General features: G+C 38.3%; 1 protein-coding gene and 1 long non-coding RNA gene across 4 annotated transcripts in view; both read left to right on the top strand.

Moving 5' to 3' along the window:
- The first annotated feature begins 137 nt into the window (after positions 1–137).
- The window catches only part of LOC110969301 (RPA-related protein RADX-like), a 26,239-nt gene continuing 3,582 nt past the window's right edge, over positions 138–22,794 (top strand). The window contains exons 1-17 of one of the 2 annotated variants that reach the window (XM_051944684.1): positions 138–242; positions 4,099–4,204; positions 5,060–5,249; positions 5,325–5,431; positions 6,183–6,317; positions 7,427–7,593; positions 10,475–10,631; positions 11,363–11,471; positions 14,071–14,162; positions 14,250–14,375; positions 17,159–17,254; positions 17,332–17,505; positions 18,715–18,839; positions 19,992–20,164; positions 21,355–21,399; positions 21,559–21,602; positions 21,990–22,250. In XM_051944684.1, coding sequence (XP_051800644.1) covers positions 186–242; positions 4,099–4,204; positions 5,060–5,249; positions 5,325–5,431; positions 6,183–6,317; positions 7,427–7,593; positions 10,475–10,631; positions 11,363–11,471; positions 14,071–14,162; positions 14,250–14,375; positions 17,159–17,254; positions 17,332–17,505; positions 18,715–18,839; positions 19,992–20,164; positions 21,355–21,399; positions 21,559–21,602; positions 21,990–22,250 — 2,164 coding nt within the window. In that variant the 5' untranslated portion in view covers positions 138–185. Of the gene's footprint in view, positions 243–4,098; positions 4,205–4,226; positions 4,394–5,059; positions 5,250–5,324; positions 5,432–6,182; positions 6,318–7,426; positions 7,594–10,474; positions 10,632–11,362; positions 11,472–14,070; positions 14,163–14,249; positions 14,376–17,158; positions 17,255–17,331; positions 17,506–18,714; positions 18,840–19,991; positions 20,165–21,354; positions 21,400–21,558; positions 21,603–21,989; positions 22,251–22,794 lie in introns of those variants that run through there. The other variant, XM_051944685.1, reaches the window with a different exon arrangement.
- Positions 7,791–8,358, top strand: LOC127532686 (uncharacterized). 2 transcript variants are annotated; one of them, XR_007940272.1, is made up of 3 exons: positions 7,791–7,913; positions 7,994–8,033; positions 8,314–8,358. It is a non-coding gene; the product is annotated as an uncharacterized LOC127532686 (long non-coding RNA). The 2 variants fall into 2 exon arrangements; XR_007940271.1 differs by having other exon boundaries at positions 7,954–8,033; positions 8,314–8,356.

Raw genomic sequence — 22,794 nt, 5'->3', positions numbered from 1 at the left:
CTGTAAATAAATTAAAGTAAATGTTTAACAATGTTAAAATATGTTTTAAAATGCTGTGTAGTGACCAGTTAAATGTTTAGTTTTCAACTGTAGCCCCGTTATAATGGATAAATATTGAATTAATGATCAGCATCCTTTGCCTACATCTCCCATAATGCACCGCACTGTTGTGGTTCCGGGACAACATGGCAGCGACGGGCTGCGTCTTCCACAGAACCCTGGGCAGGTCCGACGGGAACAAGGTCTGATTGAAGCGCCTTTCACCGCCGTTATCGATACGTTTCCGATAAGTTTCATTGATCAGGCTGTGACTCAGCCGGTTTCCGGTTCGGACCCACCAGACTCCATTCAGATATCTGCCGTTTTAGCACCGCTTCGCCCCGCAGCGTCCGTCCGGCTCAAACACAAACTTAAAGGTTTAACTCGTAACAGAGAGTCGTCAGGTGGATTATTAATGAGCCGAATTTACCTCAAGAATATAAATAAATAGAATAACCTACCAGTTATACTGCAGATCTCTTCACTATTAACCGACAACAAATCCAATCTCAAATGATCGAATATTTGCATTGAGCCGCGTTAAAAGGTTAATGTGGAACCAAGAGCCGCCTGGTGGAGAACAGACTGTAGTGTGTTAAATTTACAATAAGAATAATTCAGAGAAACACTCAGACTGTGTTGTAAACATGTTGACTAATAACTGACAACTAATCCAGCTCATGCTATAGTTAGTTTTACCCTCGTCTTTGTCTTGTAGTGTAGTTTTACCCTCGTCTTTGTCTTGTTGTGCAGTTTTTATCCTTGTCTTCTTCTTCTTCTTCTTTTTGTTTAATGGCAGTTGGCACGCAACTTTAGGTGCATTACCGCCACCTTCTGGAATGGAGTGTGGGGCAGGAAGGCCCCAGCAGCCCTTAAACCCTCTCTCTTAAACCTGTTCTTTCCATAAATAAAAGCAATGCTCTAGCAACATGTTTCAAAGATAAATTACTCAAAATTTCCCTGACCTCGAATTTAATTTTACTATCACAGACTTTCCTCTTGAATACTCTTCTCTGCTGCTGAAACTTGGGGCAATAAATCAATACATGTTCAACAGTGTCCTCCACTCTACAGCATTCACATTCCCCTGTATTATGTTTTCCAATAATTCTCAGAGTGCTATTCAGCCCTGTGTGCCCGAGTCTTAATCGTGACAAGACATCCTCCTCTTTCCGGCCTAAACAGCCCTGTTCTACTAAATTCCCCTCTACACTTTTTTGAATGGAGTAATAAAAGCGACCTTTCAAGCAGGTATCCCATTGTCTCTGCCATTTCTTCTTCATTTGTTCTTTAACTATTGTTTTAACTTCAGATCTACTATACTTCATGGGAAAGTCAATTACATTTTTAGCAGCCCCTCTTTTTGCATACTTGTCTGCTAACTCATTTCCATCCACCCCTATGTGTGCCGGAACCCACAAAATAATAACTTGCTTGCCTTGTCTCCCTAGCCTATAACTAACTTGACCAATTTCACATATAATATCTTGTCTCGCCTCAGATTTCAAATTTTTAACACTTATTGCTGCACTGCTGGAGTCAGTTGCAATCACAGTTCTCTCTTTTCCATTATCCTCTGTCCAGTTTAATGCCAGCAATATTGCTGCCAATTCCCCGGTGTACACTGATAACTTGTCGCTTGTTCTTTTATTAATAGCAATGCCTAATTCAGGAATAACAAAGGACACTCCAACCTGACCTGAAAGTGACCTTGACGCATCAGTATAAATTACCAAATCATTTGAATAAACATAAGAAATATACCCATTAACAGAACCACTACTACACTTCTTTTCCAATAAGCTTAGATCCACCTTTATTTCTGTCAGTAACCATGGAGGAGTAAGAGAAATTGAAACCGTTGGACTTATTTCAAGTTGATCTATTCCGGACTCTTGTGTCATGCTTTCTATTACCCATCCAAAGCTATTAATCTTCACCTTTTCTTTTTCCTGACTTGGCTGCAACACGCTCAACACCGGATGACTTTGTCTATGTCCCTGTAAATTAGCCCAATAAGTCAGAGCTAATTGCATCCTTCTAAAATCTAACGGCATCTCTCCCATCTCCACTTGAATGGCATCTACTGGGGTTGTTTTCATTGCTCCACAGCATAACCTCAATGCAAGACTCTGAACAACTTCCAATTTTTTCAGGTTGGTCTTGGCAGCTGAACTGTAAACTACACAACCATAATCTATCACTGATCTGACCATAGCAATATAAATTGCTTTAAGACAATTCCGGCTAGCTCCCCAGTCCCGACCCCTCAAACATCTCATAATATTTATCACCTTCTTACATTTTTCCACCACTTTACTAACGTGCAACACCCATGTTAGCCTTGGATCAAACCATATACCCAAATACTTAAACTCACTTACTTTTTCTAAATTCACCCCATACAGTTTAATATTTACTTGATCAACCTTTTTTCGTGTAAAAAACATTGTTTTTGTCTTACTGACAGAAAATCTAAAACCCCACCTTATAGTCCATTCCTCCACTTTGTGTATAGCTTGTTGCATTTTACTCACAATAAAATTAATATTTTTACCCCTTTTCCACATTACTCCATCATCTGCAAAAAGAGAACATCCTACATAACCTTCAACATTACAAAATATTTCATTTATCATAACACTAAATAACACAGGGCTTACTACACTACCTTGAGGTGTGCCGTTTTCTACATCATACTTAGCACTAAAATCTTTCCCCACTCGCACTAAAATTTTCCTTTCACTTAAAAAACTTTTCACCCATCCCAACATCTTCCCACGGATTCCCATCTGATGCAACCTTATGATTATCCCCTCCCTCCACATCATATCATACGCTTTCTCCACATCAAAGAAAACAGCAATCACACTCTCCTTATTCACTTGGGCCTTCCTAATTTCATGTTCCAAAATAACCACAGGATCCAAAGTACTCCTCCCCTTCCTAAACCCATACTGATGGTTTTTAAGTAACTCATACTTTTCTAAAAAGTAACAAAGTCTGTCATTGACCATTTTCTCCATCAATTTACCCACATGGGAGGTCAGTGCAATAGGCCTATAACTCTCAGCTAAACAAGGATCCTTACCTGGCTTACAGATTGGTATAACTACAGCTTCCTTCCATTGTTCAGGCAAATAGCCCTCTGTCCACACTTTATTATACAAAACAAGCAAAAATTTTACATTTACCACTAAGATTCTTTAGCATACTATAGCTAACTTCATCTTTCCCAGGAGTTGTTTTACCACACTTGCTTAACGCGTCATTTAGCTCCTTCATTGTGAACTCTGTATTAATCACACTATCAGCGCCCCCTACATTCTCAAACATATTAATATGACTCCCCACAGTCTCCTCTCTTGCTCTCTTCTCCTCTAAACTTAGATTACTACTGCTATGAACTTTTACAAAATGTTTAGCTAACAGCTCTGCTTTATCTGAATTTCTAACAACCGTCTGCTCACCATTTTTCATTACTGGGTAGTTATAACTTTTATAAATTCCTGACATTCTTTTAATTGTTCCCCATACTTGGCTTATAGGTGTCTGCCTACCCAACTTCCCACAATACTCTCTCCAATAAGCTCTTTTAGTCCCTTTAATTACTTTCCTTGCCTCTGCTTCCTTCCTTTTGAATTCAATATAATTTTGATAAGACAGATTTCTTTTAAGACTCTTATGAGCTTGATTCCTTTCTCGAATAACAGTACTACAATCTTCAGACCACCAAGGCACAATCTTCCCCTTGCGCCTTCCTTCCTTCCTTTTAATCGTCTTTTCTGCTGCTCTTACAATTGCCCTGCAAAAGGACAAATTATAATCATTAACAGTAGATTGCACATTAATACATTCCATTTCCTTGTCACACAATATTCTAAAACTATTCCAATCTATGCCTTTATAACACCACCTCCTCACTCCCCCTATATCCACATTCTCAATATTTACACCCACCTCTATACTAATTGGGCATCCTTGTCTTTGTCTTGTTGTTTAGTTTATACCCTTGTCTTTGCCTTGTTGTGTAGTTTTACCCTTGTCTTTGTCTTGCAGGCATCCTCTGCTGTGGTCTGCAGGGAGTCCCTCCATGTGGTGGCGCTGCAGCGTTACAGCAGAGATCAGGGTTCTACGGTCTACTTCCCCCAGTCCGTCCTCAGCGGTGAGATGACCGTCCATCAGTCCAGTTTTATTTTAGTCCCAACATCTGACGTCCCGATATCTGACGAGGTTTAGACCAAGAACCAAAGACAAATTCCCTCTGGATTCCCTTTGAGCAACAGTTAGAAGGAACCAAAACACTTCCTTTGGAACCAGAACCAGAACCAGACTCAGGATGAGTCAGCTGGAGGTCAGTCTGATAGATGGAGCTGCTCTTTAAGGATTTTAGAGTCTGTCCTGGATTTGATAGAGAGTCAATGAAGAGAAGTTAATAGGAGAAATTTGGTCTCTGTCACTGGTTCTACTGGTTTACTGGTTTAGTGGTTCTACTGGTTTAGTAGTTCTACTGGTTTACTGGTTTAGTGGTTCTACTGGTTTAGTAGTTCTACTGGTTTAGTAGTTCTACTGGTTTACTGGTTCTACTGGTTTAGTAGTTCTACTGGTTTAGTAGTTCTACTGGTTTACTGGTTTAGTGGTTCTACTGGTTTAGTAGTTCTACTGTTTTACTGGTTCTACTGGTTTAGTGGCTCTACTGGTTTAGTGCTTCTACTGGTTTACTGGTTTTCTGGTTCTACCGGTTTACTGGTTCTACTGGTTTAGTGGTTCTACTGTTTTACTGGTTCTACTGGTTTACTGCTTCTACTGGTTTAGTGCTTCTACTGGTTCTACTGGTTTTCTGGTTCTACCGGTTTACTGGTTCTACTGGTTTTCTGGTTTACTGGTCCTACTGTTTTACTGGTTCTACTGGTTTAGTGGCTCTACTGGTTTAGTGGTTCTACCGGTTTACTGGTTCTACTGGTTTTCTGGTTTACTGGTCCTACTGTTTTACTGGTTCTGCTGGTTTTCTGGTCCTCAGGGGACGACCTGTACGACGTCACACTGTCAGATGGGGACTGCAGACTTCAGGTGAGTCTGGATCCGGGTCTGAACCGGCTGGTGGAGAAAAACGTCCTGCGGTCCGGACAGACGCTGAGGAACGCCGCCTTCAGCTACACCATGACCGCCCAGCTCCCAGCATGCACCGGGGCCTGCAGAGGGACAGACAGGTGGGTGGGGTCAGGTGAGACAGGTGAGGACAGGTGAGTTTGCTGCTGTGCTGTGATTGGCTGACTCCCCTGCAGCTACAGGATGGTGAGCGTGGACGTTCCAGGTCCAGGTGAGGACGGAGACGGGAGGACAGCTGTGGACTGGGACTCTCTGCCCTGGTTTGGATCCTCAGAAGCTACAGGTGAGACCGTGTCACCTCGAGATGAACTCAGTCAGAAGTTCTTCTGTGGTTTTTGACGGAGTCCAAGTCTAGATCCAGGAGGAGCCACATCAGCATCCAGATGTTTGCTCTGAAGGTCTTTATTCTGTCTCATTTAAAATGTATAAAAAACATCACAACAGTGTCCAGAAACATGTCCAAAATAATCCGCAAGGATTTCCAAAATAATTCACAAATTATGAAGAAATTACCTGAATGAGACTGAAATGTGTCTGAAGTTATGAGAAATTGTCTAAAATTAATCTGAACTTGTTCAAATTTATAACAGATTGAGCAGAAAATATCTGAAATTAATCTTAATTAGTTACAAAATTCTACAAAAAAAGTCCACCAAAATTATCTAAAATGAATCTAAATTTATTTAGAATTTATTTTTCAAAAATTGATCAGTTTGTTTTAAATTAGTCTAAAATCAGTCTAAATTTTGAAAGAAATAGAAAAAATGACCAATAGTAATTTAAAAAATGTCTAAAATGAATTTAAATTTGTTAAAATTGACCAAAAATAATCCAAAATTGGACATTTCCAATTCTGGCATGGAGAGTAGTAAAGGATTATGTTATCTAAAATGAATCTAAATTTGTCCAAGATGACCAAATATTGTCCCAGATGTCTCCAGTCATCAGCAGAAGAAGAACTTCTCAGAACCTGAAGTGTTTGTAAAGATCAATAACGCCCTGACTGATCGATCGATTGGTTCTGGATCCTGCAGCCCCATTGGTTCCCCTCAGAGCCAATCGGAGCGTCTTCCTGCCGCTGTGGAACAACGTGGACTACAGCGGACAGGTGTGGATGGAGGCTCCGCCCACTGAGGAGGAGGATGATGAGGAAGAAGATGGAGAGGAAGGTAGAGATAGATTTAACCATCACTGGACTCACTCATGTTTAGAAACACGTCCAGAAATGTTCTGTAAAAATATTCTGTTTTCTGTTCATTAAACAGACCAGGAAATAAAGTAACGACTCCTTTATCCAGTTTTCTGGTCCAGTAAGGGACAGGAATCAGTTTAGGATTAATCAGGTGTCTCAAGTTAGTACAAATATTGCCCAAAATAATCAAAAATTACCTAACAATCAAAACTTGCAAAAAATGATCTAAATCTGTCCAAAATTCATCAAAACATGCCAGAAATGATTACATTTGTCCAAACTTGGTCAAAAAGATCAAAATGTGTCCAAAATTATTCTAAATTTGCTAAGCAATAATCAAAATTACTACAAAATGGATCAACAATTGTGCACAATTAATTAAAATGGTTGCAAATTAATCTAAATTTCTCCTAACTTGTCAAAATCTGTCTTAAATTTATCAAACTTTGTCTAAAATTTATCTAAATTTGTCCAAAATAATTCAGATTTGTCCAAAATCATCCAAATTTGTTCAAAACTTAATATAATTTGTTGAAAGTAATCAAAATTTGTCCAAAATGAATTAAAAATTGTCCAAAAGTCATCTAAATTTCTTCAAAGTAATCAAAAAATACCCAACATTTGTCAAAAATTGTCCAAAATGAGTCTAGATGTGTCCAAAATGGATGGTGTCTGTGAAGGTTCTCAGTCGTCCAGGTCAGCTTAAGGTGAAGGCTTTAGTTTTCAAGATCACAAAAATAAGTCCAGTTGCCTCAACTAAACCCTTCACCTCCAAAATGGATAAAAATTTGCCAAAAGTGATCAAAATTTGTCCAAAATTAATCAACACGTGTTCAAATTAAACTAAGTTTCTCCAAAATAGTCAGAATCTAAAAGAATCTAAAATTAATCTAAATTTGTCCAAAATTATCCAACATTTGTCAAAAATGTGTCTAAATTTGTCCAAATGATTCAAATTTTGTCCATAATAATGTCAGTGTGTCCAATCGAGTTCTTTAATCAACTTCAGGTCTGATAATAAATATTTGAATGTTAAATCATAAATAAACTGAAACCAGTCAATCCGTGTCTACTTTTTGTCTCCAGGACGTCGTCCAACCGTCACTGTCTCCCGGCTCAGAGACTCCTTCCTGTCTGGTCACCATAGCGTCACCAGGGGCGCCGTCCAGCATCAGCTGATCGTACGCATCATCAACAAGTCCTCGCTGATGTACTATGGGAGGACGGATAGGAACTGTGAATGTCCATATAAGGTCAGTTGGGACGGACAGGAACTGTGAATGTCCATATAAGGTCAGTGGGGACAGACAGGAACTGTGAATGTCCATATAAGGTCAGTTGGGACGGACAGGAACTGTGAATGTCCATATAAGGTCAGTGGGGACAGACAGGAACTGTGAATGTCCATATAAGGTCAGTGGGGACAGACAGGAACTGTGAATGTCCATAAAAGGTCAGTGGGGACAGACAGGAACTGTGAATGTCCATATAAGGTCAGTGGGGACAGACAGGAACTGTGAATGTCCATATAAGGTCAGTGGGGACAGACAGGAACTGTGAATGTCCATATAAGGTCAGTGAGGACAGACAGGAACTGTGAATGTCCATAAAAGGTCAGTGGGGACAGACAGGAACTGTGAATGTCCATATAAGGTCAGTGGGGACAGACAGGAACTGTGAATGTCCATATAAGGTCAGTGGGGACAGACAGGAACTGTTAATGTCCATAAAAGGTCAGTGGGGACAGACAGGAACTGTGAATGTCCATATAAGGTCAGTGGGGACAGACAGGAACTGTGAATGTCCATAAAAGGTCAGTGGGGACAGACAGGAACTGTGAATGTCCATATAAGGTCAGTGGGGACAGACAGGAACTGTGAATGTCCATAAAAGGTCAGTGGGGACAGACAGGAACTGTGAATGTTCATATAAGGTCAGTGGGGACAGACAGGAACTGTGAATGTCCATAAAAGGTCAGTGGGGACAGACAGGAACTGTGAATGTCCATATAAGGTCAGTGGGGACAGACAGGAACTGTGAATGTCCATATAAGGTCAGTGGGGACAAACAGGAACTGTGAATGTCCATATAAGGTCAGTGAGGACAGACAGGAACTGTGAATGTCCATAAAAGGTCAGTCCTCAAGCCATTTCAGTAAAAAAAAATATCCAGAACTTCCTGAAACTATTTTTAAATATTTTCACCCACAAATCCTTCAGAAGTTCTCCAGAATAACTCAGAATTAGTCCAAAAATGATCTGAAATATTTCACTTGGAACATGTTCTCATATTTATATAAAATAATTGTCCAACATCAGTTGAAATTTGTCTAAAGTCACTCAGAACTAAGCAAAATGAACGCAAATTAAGTGGTGCAGCTTTCTTGTCATTTTGAACAAATTTTGTAGCCTAGCCATGCTAGATCCCATGTTTCTGACGGAACAAGGGTCTAGGGAAGCTCGACAGGGAGGGAGGCGGGCTAAAAGGTTGTCTATCAAATCCCTCTGCAGCAATTGGGTAGGTATACAACCAATCAGTGCAACGAATAGGCTGACGTAGTTCCGAGAGCGCCGGCGGATTGTGGCTAAGTCCCATTAGCTTCCCAACCAGCGGAGCCGCGGAGCCAACTGGTATATTAAGGATTTGCCATATCCCGTCGGCATAAGTCCAAATACGTCTTTCTTCTCAATGAAACACTTCAGTGCCGTCCTTTGTTTTTCTTTCAAGTTGAGTTTTAGCTTCAAATCTTTAAGGGCTGTGGCCAAAGCCGAGTCCAAAGATAACTGTTTATTGTGCGCCGGTTGTTTCTGTCAGAATCGTCACGCCTCTGTCGTCACTTAGTTACGCCCGCCTTCTGACTCTACACTTCATGGTGATTGGTCCGGCCAGTTTTAGGAGAATCCAGCCTTGAGCCTTATGGAGGGTAACTAGACCCACCCTGGCAGAGAATTAAATTTGTTGCCTTGGGTTGTCTAGCGCGGCTAGGCTACAAATTTTGGTTAATTGTTGACAAATTTACCTTGATTTGAGATTTAAATAAATTTTGGACGAATTTAGTTCAATTTGGACAGTTATAATTTATTTTGGGCAGATTTTGATCATTTTTGGGACAAATTTAGATTTATTTTGGAAACATTTTACAGTTTTTGTTCAAAATAAGATTAACTTTGGACTAATTAATTTTTAATTTGTACTAATTTTGATTAATCTTTGACAAATTTAATTTAAATTTGGACTAATTTTATTCTGTTTGTACAAATTTACTTTCATTTGGACGTGTTCATTTGAAGTTTAAATTAACTGATGGCATTTTTGGAATAGTTTTTGACTAATGTAGATATTTTTGAACAAATTTTGACAGATTATTTAAATTTGGGAAACGTTTATTTTTGGCCATATTTTGATAATTTTGAGACAAATATAGATTCATTTTGGACGAATTTACTTTAATTTCATTTTTGTCAAATTTGCATTATTTCTGGACAAATGGAGATACATTTTTGACATTTTTTAAATTAATTTTTGACAAATTCAGATTCAATTTTGGACACTTTTTTTAATTAATTTTGAGAAAATTGATGATGATTTTAGGACAAATTTAGATTAATACTGGACTAATTTATTTTTAATTTGGACAAATTGAGATTAATCTTTGACAAATTTACTATCATTTGGACAAATTGAAATTATTGTTTGTGTTTTATTTTTTGCCATTTTTTGATTCATTTTTGACAAATTTAGATTATTTTTGACCATTTTAAGCACTTTGGACAGCTTTACTTTAATTTGGACAGTTTTAGATTTAGTTTTTTCAAATTTTGGAGTAAATCTGCAGTGTTTATTTGGCAGACATATTTCTTCAGAATGATTAGACTCTTGGCCATAACATGACTGTAATCATATGAACTGGAGTTCTGTGGTGTTTGGTGATGAGTTGTGGCGCTTTAGGTCCAGGACTGGATGAAGACAGCATCAGAATAAACTCTGTAGAGAACAGAGGAGGACCTACAGCGGATCCCTGAGGAACTCCAGACCTCAGTATAATCTCTGTAGAGAACAGAGGAGGGACCTACAGCGGATCCCTGAGGAACCCCAGACCCCAGAATAACCTGTGTGTTTCTGTGTTTCCTCCAGTCAGTGTTGGAGTTGTGCGACCAGACAGGAAGTGTGTGTGCCGTGTTGTGGAACAGTGTGTGCGTCAGCTGGTATCGCCATCTCAAGCCCGGTGACATCATCAGTCTGCGACGCTTCCGAGTCAAGCAGCGTTACCAGGCAGAGCCGGGAGTCATCGGTAACCAGATCTCAAGTAGAACTGCTCTAAACCTGAACCAGGGACTAAACCTAAGCTTAGTTTGGAACCGAAGGTTCTCTAAAACACCACAATAATTATCTGAACATTAAACATGATTTTGTCTTCGTCCAGTTAAAGGATTGACTGACATTAAAACACGTAGATAAAATCACCTGCCTCCAGGTAAAGAACTTATTATTTTAAAATAATGTCCTAAATGACTGAATGGCTGTCCTAAACAAACTGAAACTTGTCTCACATTTGTCCAAAATGACCACATCTTTTCAATGACTTTACATTTGAAAAAAATGACTTTACAGTTGTTCAGAGTGGCTTAAAATATGTCTAAAATTACTTTAAAGTAGTCTAAAAAGACAAAAAAATCATCTAGAATTACTCAAATGTTGTTTCAAATGAGTAAAAGATGTTTAACGCAATTCGAAAAGCATTCAGAATTTTTCCAAATTTGTCTACAATCTCTTTAAACTTGTCCAAATGACTCGAAAAGTTTCCAAAATGACTCAAAAATGACTTAGACTTGTCTAAAAAGGCTCACATGATGTCCAAATAACTTAGAAATAGTCCAAAATAGCTCAAAGCATTTCTGAAATTACTCAGAATTATACATCTTGAAACTTGTCCAACATGATTGTGATGTTCTCAGATTATTTCTGTCGTTTTACAGATAGAAGAAGCAGAATAAACCTCTGTGTTTCTGTTGTTCTGTTTAGAAATCAGTGTGAACAGCAGGAACCCAGCAGCTCAGATATCCGTCCTCCCAGAATCCTCTGTTTCACCCGAGTACGTCCCACCAGCAGTCCTCTACAGCTTCTACAACAGGTAAAGGAAGATCACACAGTCTGAGGGTCCACACTGATCGGACCAGGGGCCAAAATCCCATTTCATTTTTGGGGGGGACAGTAAAGAGTAAAATTTCAGAAAGTAATTCCTGGGGGGACATGAAAAAAATCCTCTCTCTCCTGCTGCTTTAGAACTTGCCTTGCAGGGTGGAGCCCTCAGCATGTTATTAAAAGTAATGATAGCAGTTCTAGCATTGTTCTGTCTTAGTGCATATTCTACCTACATACAGGTTTTTCTATGTTCAACCAGCAAAATCAACAATGTTATTAGGTGGAAATGATGCACTTTTATGACCACATCTAACAGAATTTCTTTGCACCCTGCTCTAACTTCCACTTTAGTCCATCAAAGTAGCTTCACAAGAAAGTGAAGCTCAAAATAAGTTCCAACAGAGGAAATACCATCAAGAACAATCCATAACTACTGGACTGACTACGAGCCTACAGAAAATAATAAAAACCTTCAAAATCTGGATATCTCTACAGAAACAAATGTAATGTCAGTAAAATATAAACTGGGCTTATATCTGACATTAATATCCTGACAGACCTTTTTAAAATCCTGTCGTCTATATTTCCTCCCCTCTTCTCCTTCGTCTGTTTTCCTCTCTGTCCTCCCCTGTCTCTCTCTGTGTCACCTCTGTCACTGCTACTATTCTACGTACTCCTTTGAGCCTGTTAGCGATCATAAGCTAGGCTATTTTCTTACCGGCGTGCTGATTTAAAAAACCATTTACACATTAGCATAACTTCTCATCCTTATAAAGATCATCGTGCGATGTTGACACACGAAGCTGCCGGTGTTGTGCCGAGTTATGCATGCCCGCCGAGATCTGCATGTGTTGGCCCATAAAACTGGGGCTGCAAATGTGGGCAGATCCACAATGTGTCCTTCCCAAAAATGCATCCCCCTGTTAACCGCTATTATGGACATTTTTAGACCAAATGATGCAGAACACAGCAGAGATCGGTGTCTTTTAACCAAACCGTGTGAAAAACAGAGGATGCAAATGTGGGCAGATCCAGACTGTGTCCTGCTGAATAATGCATCTCCCTCTTTACTATTAATGAATAAGCTTCGGGCATATTTTTCAACAAGAAATCCAAGCTTTCATATGCTGTGTACTTCCAGTGTTTTATAGGTACAGCTAAAACCCAACAAAAGCTATCTTTTCATTATCAAGAACTACTGTGTCGTAGAAAACAGTTTGGCTTTCAAAGTTTCTGTTTTAGCGGAGCAGGCAGATCTCAGCACAAACACCTGCAGTCCAGCACGCTGGAAACGGCGTGTGGACTAAACCACCTGAGGAATGGGGGGGCAGAATCTTTCAACAGTTAAAAAATAAAAAGTTTTACGTTTATAATTTGCAGCACTTGTGTTGTGCTTTTATTAAACATTACTATATTATTTTTTAATTCTTTTTGAGGAAGGGGGAGATATGTCCCCTGTGTCTCCCCCGGGATTTCCACCGATGGATAGAACCTGTTCAGAATGTCCTCATAATTCACAAACGTCCTCATAATCCAAACATTCTCATAATTAATAAATGTCGTCATAATTAATCAACCCGGTCTCACGGAGATTCGTGAAACTGTCACGTAAATTTTTGTTTCGGTTTCGTGCGCACCAACACGATTTCGTCATGTTTTTCGTGCCGCTCACCACGAAATGTTTTTCGTGTTGCTCACAACGAAACCCGCTGTGGTAATCACATCTGAAAGTGGTTTATACCGGCGGATTCATGACGATCTAAGCTGTCCATCGGCGTATACTGCTTGTGTGATCGCGTTTGCGACCATCGGACATTCTTTAAATTCCTATGCAAATTGGTAAGTGTACCACCGGGTTATGGTTATGGTTATGGTTAGGGTTTTGGTTAGGGACGATGTCATGCAAAATATAGCGTTGGATTCGCCACGGTTTTCCATTAAAAATATAATATACACATTCGTTTGAAATACGTTCTGAGTGGCACGAAAAGTCTGCCGTTTAAAGTACATTGGTGTGCATTTCGTGGTGAGCGGCACGAAAAACATGACGAAATCGTGTTGGTGCGCACGAAACCGAAACAAAAATTTACGTGACAGTTTCACGAATCCTCGTGAGATCGGGCTGAATTAATACATGTTCTTATAATTAATACATGTCCTCATAATTAATAAATGTCCTCATAATTAATACATGTTCTTATAATTAATAAATGTCCTCATAATCCAAACATTCTCATAATTAATAAACGTCCTTATAATTAATAAATGTCCTCATAATTAATACATGTCCTCATAATTAATAAATGTCCTCATAATTAATACATGTTCTTATAATTAATAAATGTCCTCATAATCCAAACATTCTCATAATTAATAAACGTCCTTATAATTAATAAATGTCCTCATAATTAATACATGTCCTCATAATTAATAAATGTCCTCATAATTAATACATGTTCTTATAATTAATAAATGTCCTCATAATCCAAACATTCTCATAATTAATAAACGTCCTCATAATTAATAAATGTCCTCATAATTAATAAATGTCCTCATAATCCAAACTGTCCTCTCTCTGCTGCTGTCAGTCAGCAGATCCTGGACCAGCCTCATGACACGACGTGTGATGTCATCGGCGTGCTGACATTCGTAGGACGGTCTGAGCGAATCAGGAGTAAGGGTGAGGGTTACCACGGTGACGGCGTAATACTCCGATGTTAGTGTGTTTTTACAGTTTTTCAGCAGTAATCTGTGTGTTCACTGGTAGACGGCAAAGGGACGGAGCTTGTGGAGTATCGCTGGCTGCGATTGGAGGACGGTGCCAGTGATCAGCCAATCATGGTGAAGCTCTTCGCTACGTCTCAGCCTGAGACTCACCTGAAGCTCCACCCAGGTGAGACGCAGGAATAACGTTTCATTCTACAGAATTACTTCAGTCTGTCCAAAACAACGTAAAATGTGTTTTAAAAAACCCTAAAATGTGTTGAAAACGACTGAAATGTGTCTTAAATGATCTAAATAACTAGAAACCTGTTTAACCCCTTAAGCTTCAGTGTACCGCCGGCGGTACACCTACTAATTTGCATAGGAATTTCAAGAATGTCCGACGGCTGCAAACACGATTATACAAACACTATACGCCGATGGAAAGCTTAGATTCTCATGAATCCGCCGGTATAAACCACTTTCAGATGTGATTACCACAGCGGGTAATATAAACACATTTGTCCGACAAAAACGAATATTCATCCATCCGTTCTCTGTACACGGCTTCAACGCACACAGCGCGACTCACATTTGTGGGTTCATTATTACACACAGATGAAAAGATTCCACAAAAAACGGCCATAATCCAACCTTTTACATCCAGATGAACAAGCCAGTAAAATATTTTATCCAAAACATGTCCTGAAGTCGGTATAAAATCCACGAATCGGTCATTTTCAAGGAAATGCACCTCCCGATGCCCGTCCAATATTCCCTGTATTTTTCGTAATTTTTTTTTATTTAAAAATAGAATATTAGCGATTTTTTGTACTGAAAACGGCTGGAATTGACTGCAGCTTAAAGGGTTAAAGCAGGGCTCCAGACTACCTTTTTTCCTAGGAGCACAGTGGCCCCTAACTTAAAATTTTAGGAGCGCAACCAGAACATTTACAGGCTTACAAAGTAAATATTCACATTTCCTCTCATTTTCGCTGTATTACTGATAAATACTTGCACAGTAAATGTAGAAACTACATAACAAGAATATCAGAAAGCACAGTACTCCTCCAAGGCTGATGATGTATCATTTCAGACGGATAAAATCTGTAATAAAAAAAAGACCTTGTGCTGAGTACAGGCATGTGTTACATATGTGCACGTTATGTATTTATACTGAATCACATGTAAATTACTCTTATAAATGTCTGTTAATCAGTTCATCAGTTTAGGCAAGCCTTTGTTTTGCTCGTGTTAAAATAACCGTTTCCTCCAGGCTTTTATTCTGAAGGAGAGGTTTCTTGACATGATTAAGATGCTGCAGAAAAGTCTGAAATTCATGTAAAGATGAAAGAAAACGGTTCCATCTGTTGCTGTCTAGTAAAGGATGATGTCTGAACTTAGAAGCAGCTGGAATGGAGACAAGAAGGGAGTGAAGGACAAAAGGTGAATTAGTGTTCAAAATAAGTTTGAACGTAAATGAAGACTGTGAAACATCAGGAGCTTCACCGTCATTCGTCCTCCGCTCTCATTTGCCTTCTTCTTCGTTGGTGTTCGTCTCCTTTCTTCTTCTTTTGGACTTAACGTCGGTTGTTAAACCAGCTCATTTACGTATTACTGTCTACTGGGCTGAAGTGTGGAGCAGAAGTTTGTAAGCCACAAGAAATATTCAGTAGTAATTTAAAAATTTCAGCAAATTTACTGGTGGCACATGCACGAGTAGATGAAACATTTACTCACACTCGCTCAAATTTTGGTCACAAAATGCGACCATTTAGTCACAGTCTGGAGCCCTGATTTAAAGTGACAAAAACTTTTCCAGAATTAACTGAAATTTGTCTGAAATTACTAGAAATGTCTCTCAATGTCTTAATTTTGTCTGGATTGATTCAAAATGTGTCCAAAATGAGTCAGATGTGTCCAAAACAGCTCAAAAATGTTTTTAAAAAAACCTAAAATGTGTTGAAAATTACAAAAACATGTCTTAAATGACTTGTCATTGGGAGTTGTTAGGAGTTGTCCTAAATAACTTGAAATCTGATAAAATAACAGTTTGTCTAAAGTGAATCAAACTTATCCGTAGTTATTCAACATTTGTCAACAATGAATAAACAGTGTCCAGAATTAATCAAAAATTGTCCAAAACTATTCAAACTCTGTCAGAAGTGATCTAAATATGTTGAAATTTGTACAAAATAACTAAAACGTCCAAATTGATGCATAATTTGTCCAAAATAAGTCAAACATGTACAAAACAGCTTAAAACGTATCAAGAAGAACACTCAAATATGCTGAAAGTGACTAAAATGTGAGTAGAATTACTTGAAACTTGTCCTAAATGACTCAAAATTTGTACAGAATTACCTGAAATTCTTCCAAATTAATTTGAAATGAGTCCAAAATGGTTTTAATTTGTCCAAATTTTTTCAGAAATTCTGCAAAATGACTGAAAATTAGACCACAGTGACTGAAGCGTGTATTGAATGACCTGAATTTGTGCTAAATAACTCGAAATCTAGTAAAAATTACAAAAAATAGTCTAAAATGAATCTAAATTTGTCAAAAAGTAATAAAAAAATGGTCCAAAATAACTCAAAATTTGTCCAAAATTGTCCAAATTGTATTAAAAGCTGTTCAAAATGTACCAAAATTTGTCAAGAAGTAATACAGAATGGCCCCAAAATTTGTCCAAAATTAATCAAAATATGTCAAAAATTATTCAAAAAAGTTGTTTAAAATATTTCTAAATAAATGCTACAAAATTAATCAAAAAATGCGTAAAATGAATTTAAATTTGTCTAAACTTCATCCCAATTTATTTAAAATGTGTCCAACAGTATCTACAACTGACTTTGTTTGTGTCTCTGTTTCCATGGAAACGGTAACTAACCTCCATGTTTGTATCTCTGTTCCCATGGAAACGGTAACTACCCTCCATGTTTGCCTCTCTGTTTCCATGGAAACGGTCTCCAGCCTCGGTCCTGGTCGGTACCAGACTGAAGCTGGTCCGGGTCTCGGAGCAGATGTGCTACCTGACCAACAGCACCTACACGCAGGTGTACTGCTCAGGTAACGGGGTGGGCGGGGCTTGTTTGAGGTCCTGTCTGTCAGCCTGCATCCTGATTGGCCGACCGTGTGACTGACAGGTCAGGGCCACCACTCCCAGATGAGCTACCGACGGCTGCGGCCGGTCCGACGCTTCCTGGACTGGCTGAGGACTCAGGAGGACGCCGCCGTGCTGAGCAGGGCTCTGATTGGAGGATTCTTCATGTACCCGCCCCCTCCCGTCTCCATGGAAACCTACATGAAAGAGCGCAGAGGTCAGTTTGTTTACTGTTTGTTTACTGTTTATTAGTTATTTACTGTTTTTTACTTTTTGTTGCTGTTTGTTATTGATTTACTATTTATTTACTGTTTGTTATTATTTATGTACTGTTTGTTGTTATTGTTTGTTATTTATTTATTTTGTTTACTGTTTGTTATTGTTTATTTAGTGTTTGTTGTTTGTTATTTATTTACTGTTTATTCTTTGTTCTTTACATTTATTTACTTTTTATTTCTGTTTATTATTGTTTATTTACTGTTTGTTGTTTATTTACTTTTTGTTTCTGTTTGTTATTGATTATTTACAGTTTGCTGTTTGTTAGTTTCTATTCACTGTTTCTTTATGTTTCTGTTATTTATTATTGTTTATTTACTGTTTATTAGTTATTTACTGTTTTACTTTTTGTTGTTGTTTGTTATTTATTTACTGTTTGTTATTCTTTATTGTTTATTTACTGTTTTTGTGGTTTATTTACTGTTTATTCCTGTTTGTTATTATTTACAGTTTGTTTGCTGTTTGTTTATATTTACTGTTTCTTTACTTTATGTTGCTGTTTGTTGTTTATTTACTGTTATTGTTTATTTACAGTTTATTTGTTGCTATTTACTGTTTATTTATTTTGTGGCTTTTATTTATTTACTGTTTAGTCCTGTTTGTTTTGTTTTTTTACTGTTTGTTGTTTATTTACTTTTCATTTCCTGTTTATTTACTGTGTTCTTCAGTCACTATGGACTTGTTTCAGTAACTTTTGGAGAAATATTTAGTATTTTTGAAATGTGACACATTTTAAAGTCGTTCTTGGTTCTTTCTTGACAGTATTTAAGTTTTTCTATTCAAATGAAAGTCATTTCAGACGAGTTTGAGTCATTTTAAACACGTTTAAACGTCATTTGGGTTATGTTTGCATGGTGTACATGATTTTGGACACATTTTGAATAATTTTTATTGCTTGTGATCTCAGTTTTTAGTCACTTTAGCTAAACCATTGTCAGACATTATGAACATGCTTTAGGTCATTTCTGGACCCGTTTTACTCGTTTTGGAGAAGATCAGGCTGTTAGTGTGAGTTTTTCTTAATTCCAGACGTTTCTAGACGGATCAGATCAGTCAGCAGCTCTCAGAGCTTTACCTTCTGAATCTTCTGACCTGCTTCACGTCTTCAAACTGAAATGACCTCCAGTCTGACCACCTGCCGTTCTTCTAGGTGAGCCGGGCTTCCTGCGAGGGGCGGAGCTTCAGACGGCGCTGGACAGACTCTGTTACCGGGAGCGACGCACCTTCTGTATCCAGGCAACCGTCACCGTGGTTACCTACAGCCGCCAAGGAGAGGTGAGGGCAGACATTGTTTTAGTTCGTATTCTGCTCTGAGACAGGAACTTTAGAGAAGGAAATAGAAAAACAAAATATTAGTCAGAAAGTTCTCAGAAATTATTCAGAACTTGTCCAGAATAATTCATCATTTTCCAGAATGAGCCAGAACGGTTATAAAAACCAACCAGAGTTACTCTGACACGTCTAAAATGACCCAGAAGAGCTAAACATGTCCACATTTCACCAAAAAACACGTCCACAGAATTTGTGATACACATTCTAAAAGATGAATCAAAGTGTCTAACATTTATAGAGCTGTTCAAAATGTATCAAAATTTGTCCAAAATGAATGAAAACTCGTCCAGCATGAATCAAAATGTGTCCAAAAATGTATCAAAACAACTTAAATTGTGTCAAAATAAAACTAAAATATGTTGAAAAGGGCTGAAGCAGGACCTGAATGAGATGTGCTAAATAACATGAAATCTGAGAAAATGACAGGAATTTGTCCAAAATTAATCCCAAATGGTCCAAATTCATGTGGATTTGTCAAAAATGGATGTAAACTTTGCCACAATTAATCAGAAAGTTTTCAAAATGACTCATAGTTTGTCAAAAATAAATAAAAAAAGCTACAAAGGAAACAAAAATTGTCCAAAATATATCAAGAATGTCCAGTATGAGTCAGATTTTGTCCAAAATGAATGAACAATGCTCCAAAAATTAATAAAAATTGTCTAAAATGACTAAAAATGTGTCTAAAATGAATAAAAAATGGTCTAAAATGACTAAAACTTTGTCCACATTGATTCATATGGTTCAAATGTGAGCAGAACAACTGAAATATCCACAAAATTTGCAACACAAATTCTAAAAAATTCTCTAAAACGAATTGAACATTTTCCAGAACGACGTGAAATTTGCACAGTGACAAGACTTTGGACAGAAATACTCAAAAATGATTTAAAATGTGTTCAGAAGAGTTTAAAATAATAAAAGATGTTTTTTTTAAAAATCCATAAAGTGTCTATAACTGACCAACATGTTTGTGAATGTCTTTTATGAGAAAGTTTGGAGTGGTTTTACGACAGATCTGACCCATTTTAAAGACATTTGGACACATTTTGAGTCATTTTATGTTTTCTCTTTCTGAATCCTGGACTCCTGCAGGACGAACGCTGCTTGTTCTGGACGGATCGATCTCCATCCCTCTCTCCATCCTCCTCCTCACCCTCCACCCCCCAGTCCTCCAGACCTTCTCCGTCCTTCAGTTCCTTCAGTCCAGCATCAGCATCTTCAGCAGTGAGCCGGTCCACACCTCCAACTCCCAACCGGACAGCAGGGTGACGCTCTAAACCGGTTTATTATAAGTGCCCACGTAATTTAGCTCTAAATTATGCGGGCGGAATGTGCATAATTGATTTGAACATCAAACATAGAAGGGTTTATAGAAGCAAGTTGTGCTTGGTGTCAAAATTTAGGGAAATTCCTGTAATTTCACATGATGTCTTTTATTCTTTGATACCACCTATCCCACATGCTGATACTGACCTTTGAATCCGAAGGTGGGACAGATATTTTTGATCTTTAGCTGTTCATATTTCATGCATTACATACCATAGCACTTTCATTTTATACAGATCCAATCCTTAGATAGCCAAATTATACCACATAAAATCTCTAATGGATATGATGATTAGTTTTTGTGTAATGGGTGGCCAAATGTAGCAGTTTAGAAGTTCCTCATGGATAAAATCGCAACTTTGTCATTCTCTGTAACATGCAATTATAAATATAAAGTAAATATTTTCACATTTCTGAGGACTATAGGTCACTGTGAAATGATTCTGAAAATGTCAGATCTCTATCTTTTGTTGTTCAGAAGTTATAGAAGTCTGAAAATGGTCGAAAATTTCAAGTCTTAATTTTGGCTGCAATAATAGGGTACCCCCTACCTACTTCAAATGGACATAACTTTGAAACTAATGGCAATAAAGCATTCACATTTTGGATTTTCCCATCATATATAATGTACTAAATGTATGTAAAACTTAGCAAAATCTGAGAGGGTCAGGTGGGAAGTTTTCTTAAAATTGGTTGATTTCATACGGAATGACCCAATTGACTTTAAACCAGTTTATTATCAGACTTTAAACCAGTTTATTATTGACTTTAAACCAGTTTATTATCAGACTTTAAACCAGTTTATGATTGACTTTAAACCAGTTTATTATCAGACTTTAAATCAGTTTATTATCAGACTTTAAACCAGTTTATTGTCAGACTTTAAACCAGTTTATTATCAGACTTTAAACCAGTTTATGATTGACTTTAAACCAGTTTATTGTCAGAATTTAAACCAGTTTATTATCAGACTTTAAACCAGTTTATTATCAGACTTTAAACCAGTTTATGATTGACTTTAAACCAGTTTATTATCAGACTTTAAACCAGTTTATTATCAGACTTTAAACCAGTTTATTGTCAGACTTTAAACCAGTTTATTATTGTTATTTACTGGTTTTCTCTGCAGGTCTTTTAAAAGGAAGCTGCTGTCGACTGACACTCCAAAGAAGAGGTGAGTTCTGCTTTAAACTGGTCCAGATCCAGAACCTGTGTTCTGGTTTTTCTGATCCAGATTTAATCCTGAATGATTCTGGATCCAGAGACTCTTCAGGTCTGTTTAGTTTCCTGTAAATGTTGTAGAACCTGAGGATGAAGTGTTGTGTTTCCTCAGAGGTCCATGGGTCACTCTGCAGCCAGAACACAACACCGACACAGGTGAGACCAGAACCACAACCTTCTAAAGACCTCCAGAACCTCGGGGACTGGAAACACCATCACGTCTCTGTGGTTGTTTTTTGGCTCTTTGTGTCTTCTTGTGTCTCTTTGTGGTCATTTTGTGCCTCTTTGTGGTGGTTTTGTCTCTCTTTGTGGTTGTTTTGTGTCTCTCTTTGTGGTTGTTTGTGTCTCTTTGTGGTGGTTTTGTCTCTCTTTGTGGTTGTTTTGTGTCTCTTTGTGGTTGTTTGTGTGTCTTTGTGTCTCTCTGTGGTTGTTTTGTCTCTCTTTGTGGTTGTTTTGTGTCTCTTTGTGGTAGTTGTGTGTCTCTATGTGATAGTTTTGTGCGTCTGAATCCTCCATCTGATGAATCCTCTCCACCTCCTGCAGTGATTCTGTTTGAAGCCTCCATGGAGTTCCTACAGAGCGTCAACCAAGACGACGAAGACGATGATGAGGACGACGATGCCTCGTCCTTCGTCACCGCCCTCTCCCCACCCACCGTCCCAACCGTCGCCATGGAGACCTTCCCCATGTGTTATGACCACACCCACTGGGAGGAGCAGGCAGCCGCCGTGGTGATGGGAGGGACGACGACGGCGGGGAAGTTTAACACCGCCATCGAGGACTACTACACCCTGAAACTGAGAGGTACTCGGTTCTACTACAACCTAAGAGGTTGGGTTATGGTTAGCACAAAGAGACACAAAAGAACCACAAAGAGACACAAAAGAACCACAAAGAGACAGAAAACAACCACAAAGAGACACAAAAGAACCACAAAGAGACACAAAACAACCACAAAGAGACAGAAAACAACCACAAAGAGACAGAAAACAGACACAAAAGACACAAAACAACCACAGAGAGACAGAAAACAACCGCAGAGAGACACAAAACAACCGCAGAGAGACACAAAACAGCCACAAAGAGACACAAAACAACCACAAAGAGACACAAAACAACCACAGGGAGACACAAAACAACCGCAAAGAGACACAAAACAACCACAGAGAGACACAAAACAACCGCAAAGAGACTCAAAAACAGCCATCGAGACACAAAACCACCACAAAGAGACACAAAACAACCACAAAGACACACAAAACAGCCACAGAGACACAAAACAGCCATAGAGACACAAAACCACCACAAATAGACACAAAACAACCACAGAGAGACACAAAACAGCCAC

The sequence above is a fragment of the Acanthochromis polyacanthus genome, chromosome 24 (assembly GCF_021347895.1).
Source record: "Acanthochromis polyacanthus isolate Apoly-LR-REF ecotype Palm Island chromosome 24, KAUST_Apoly_ChrSc, whole genome shotgun sequence".
Taxonomy (NCBI): Eukaryota; Metazoa; Chordata; class Actinopteri; family Pomacentridae; genus Acanthochromis; species Acanthochromis polyacanthus.
This window is presented reverse-complemented; position numbering and strand designations above follow the sequence as displayed.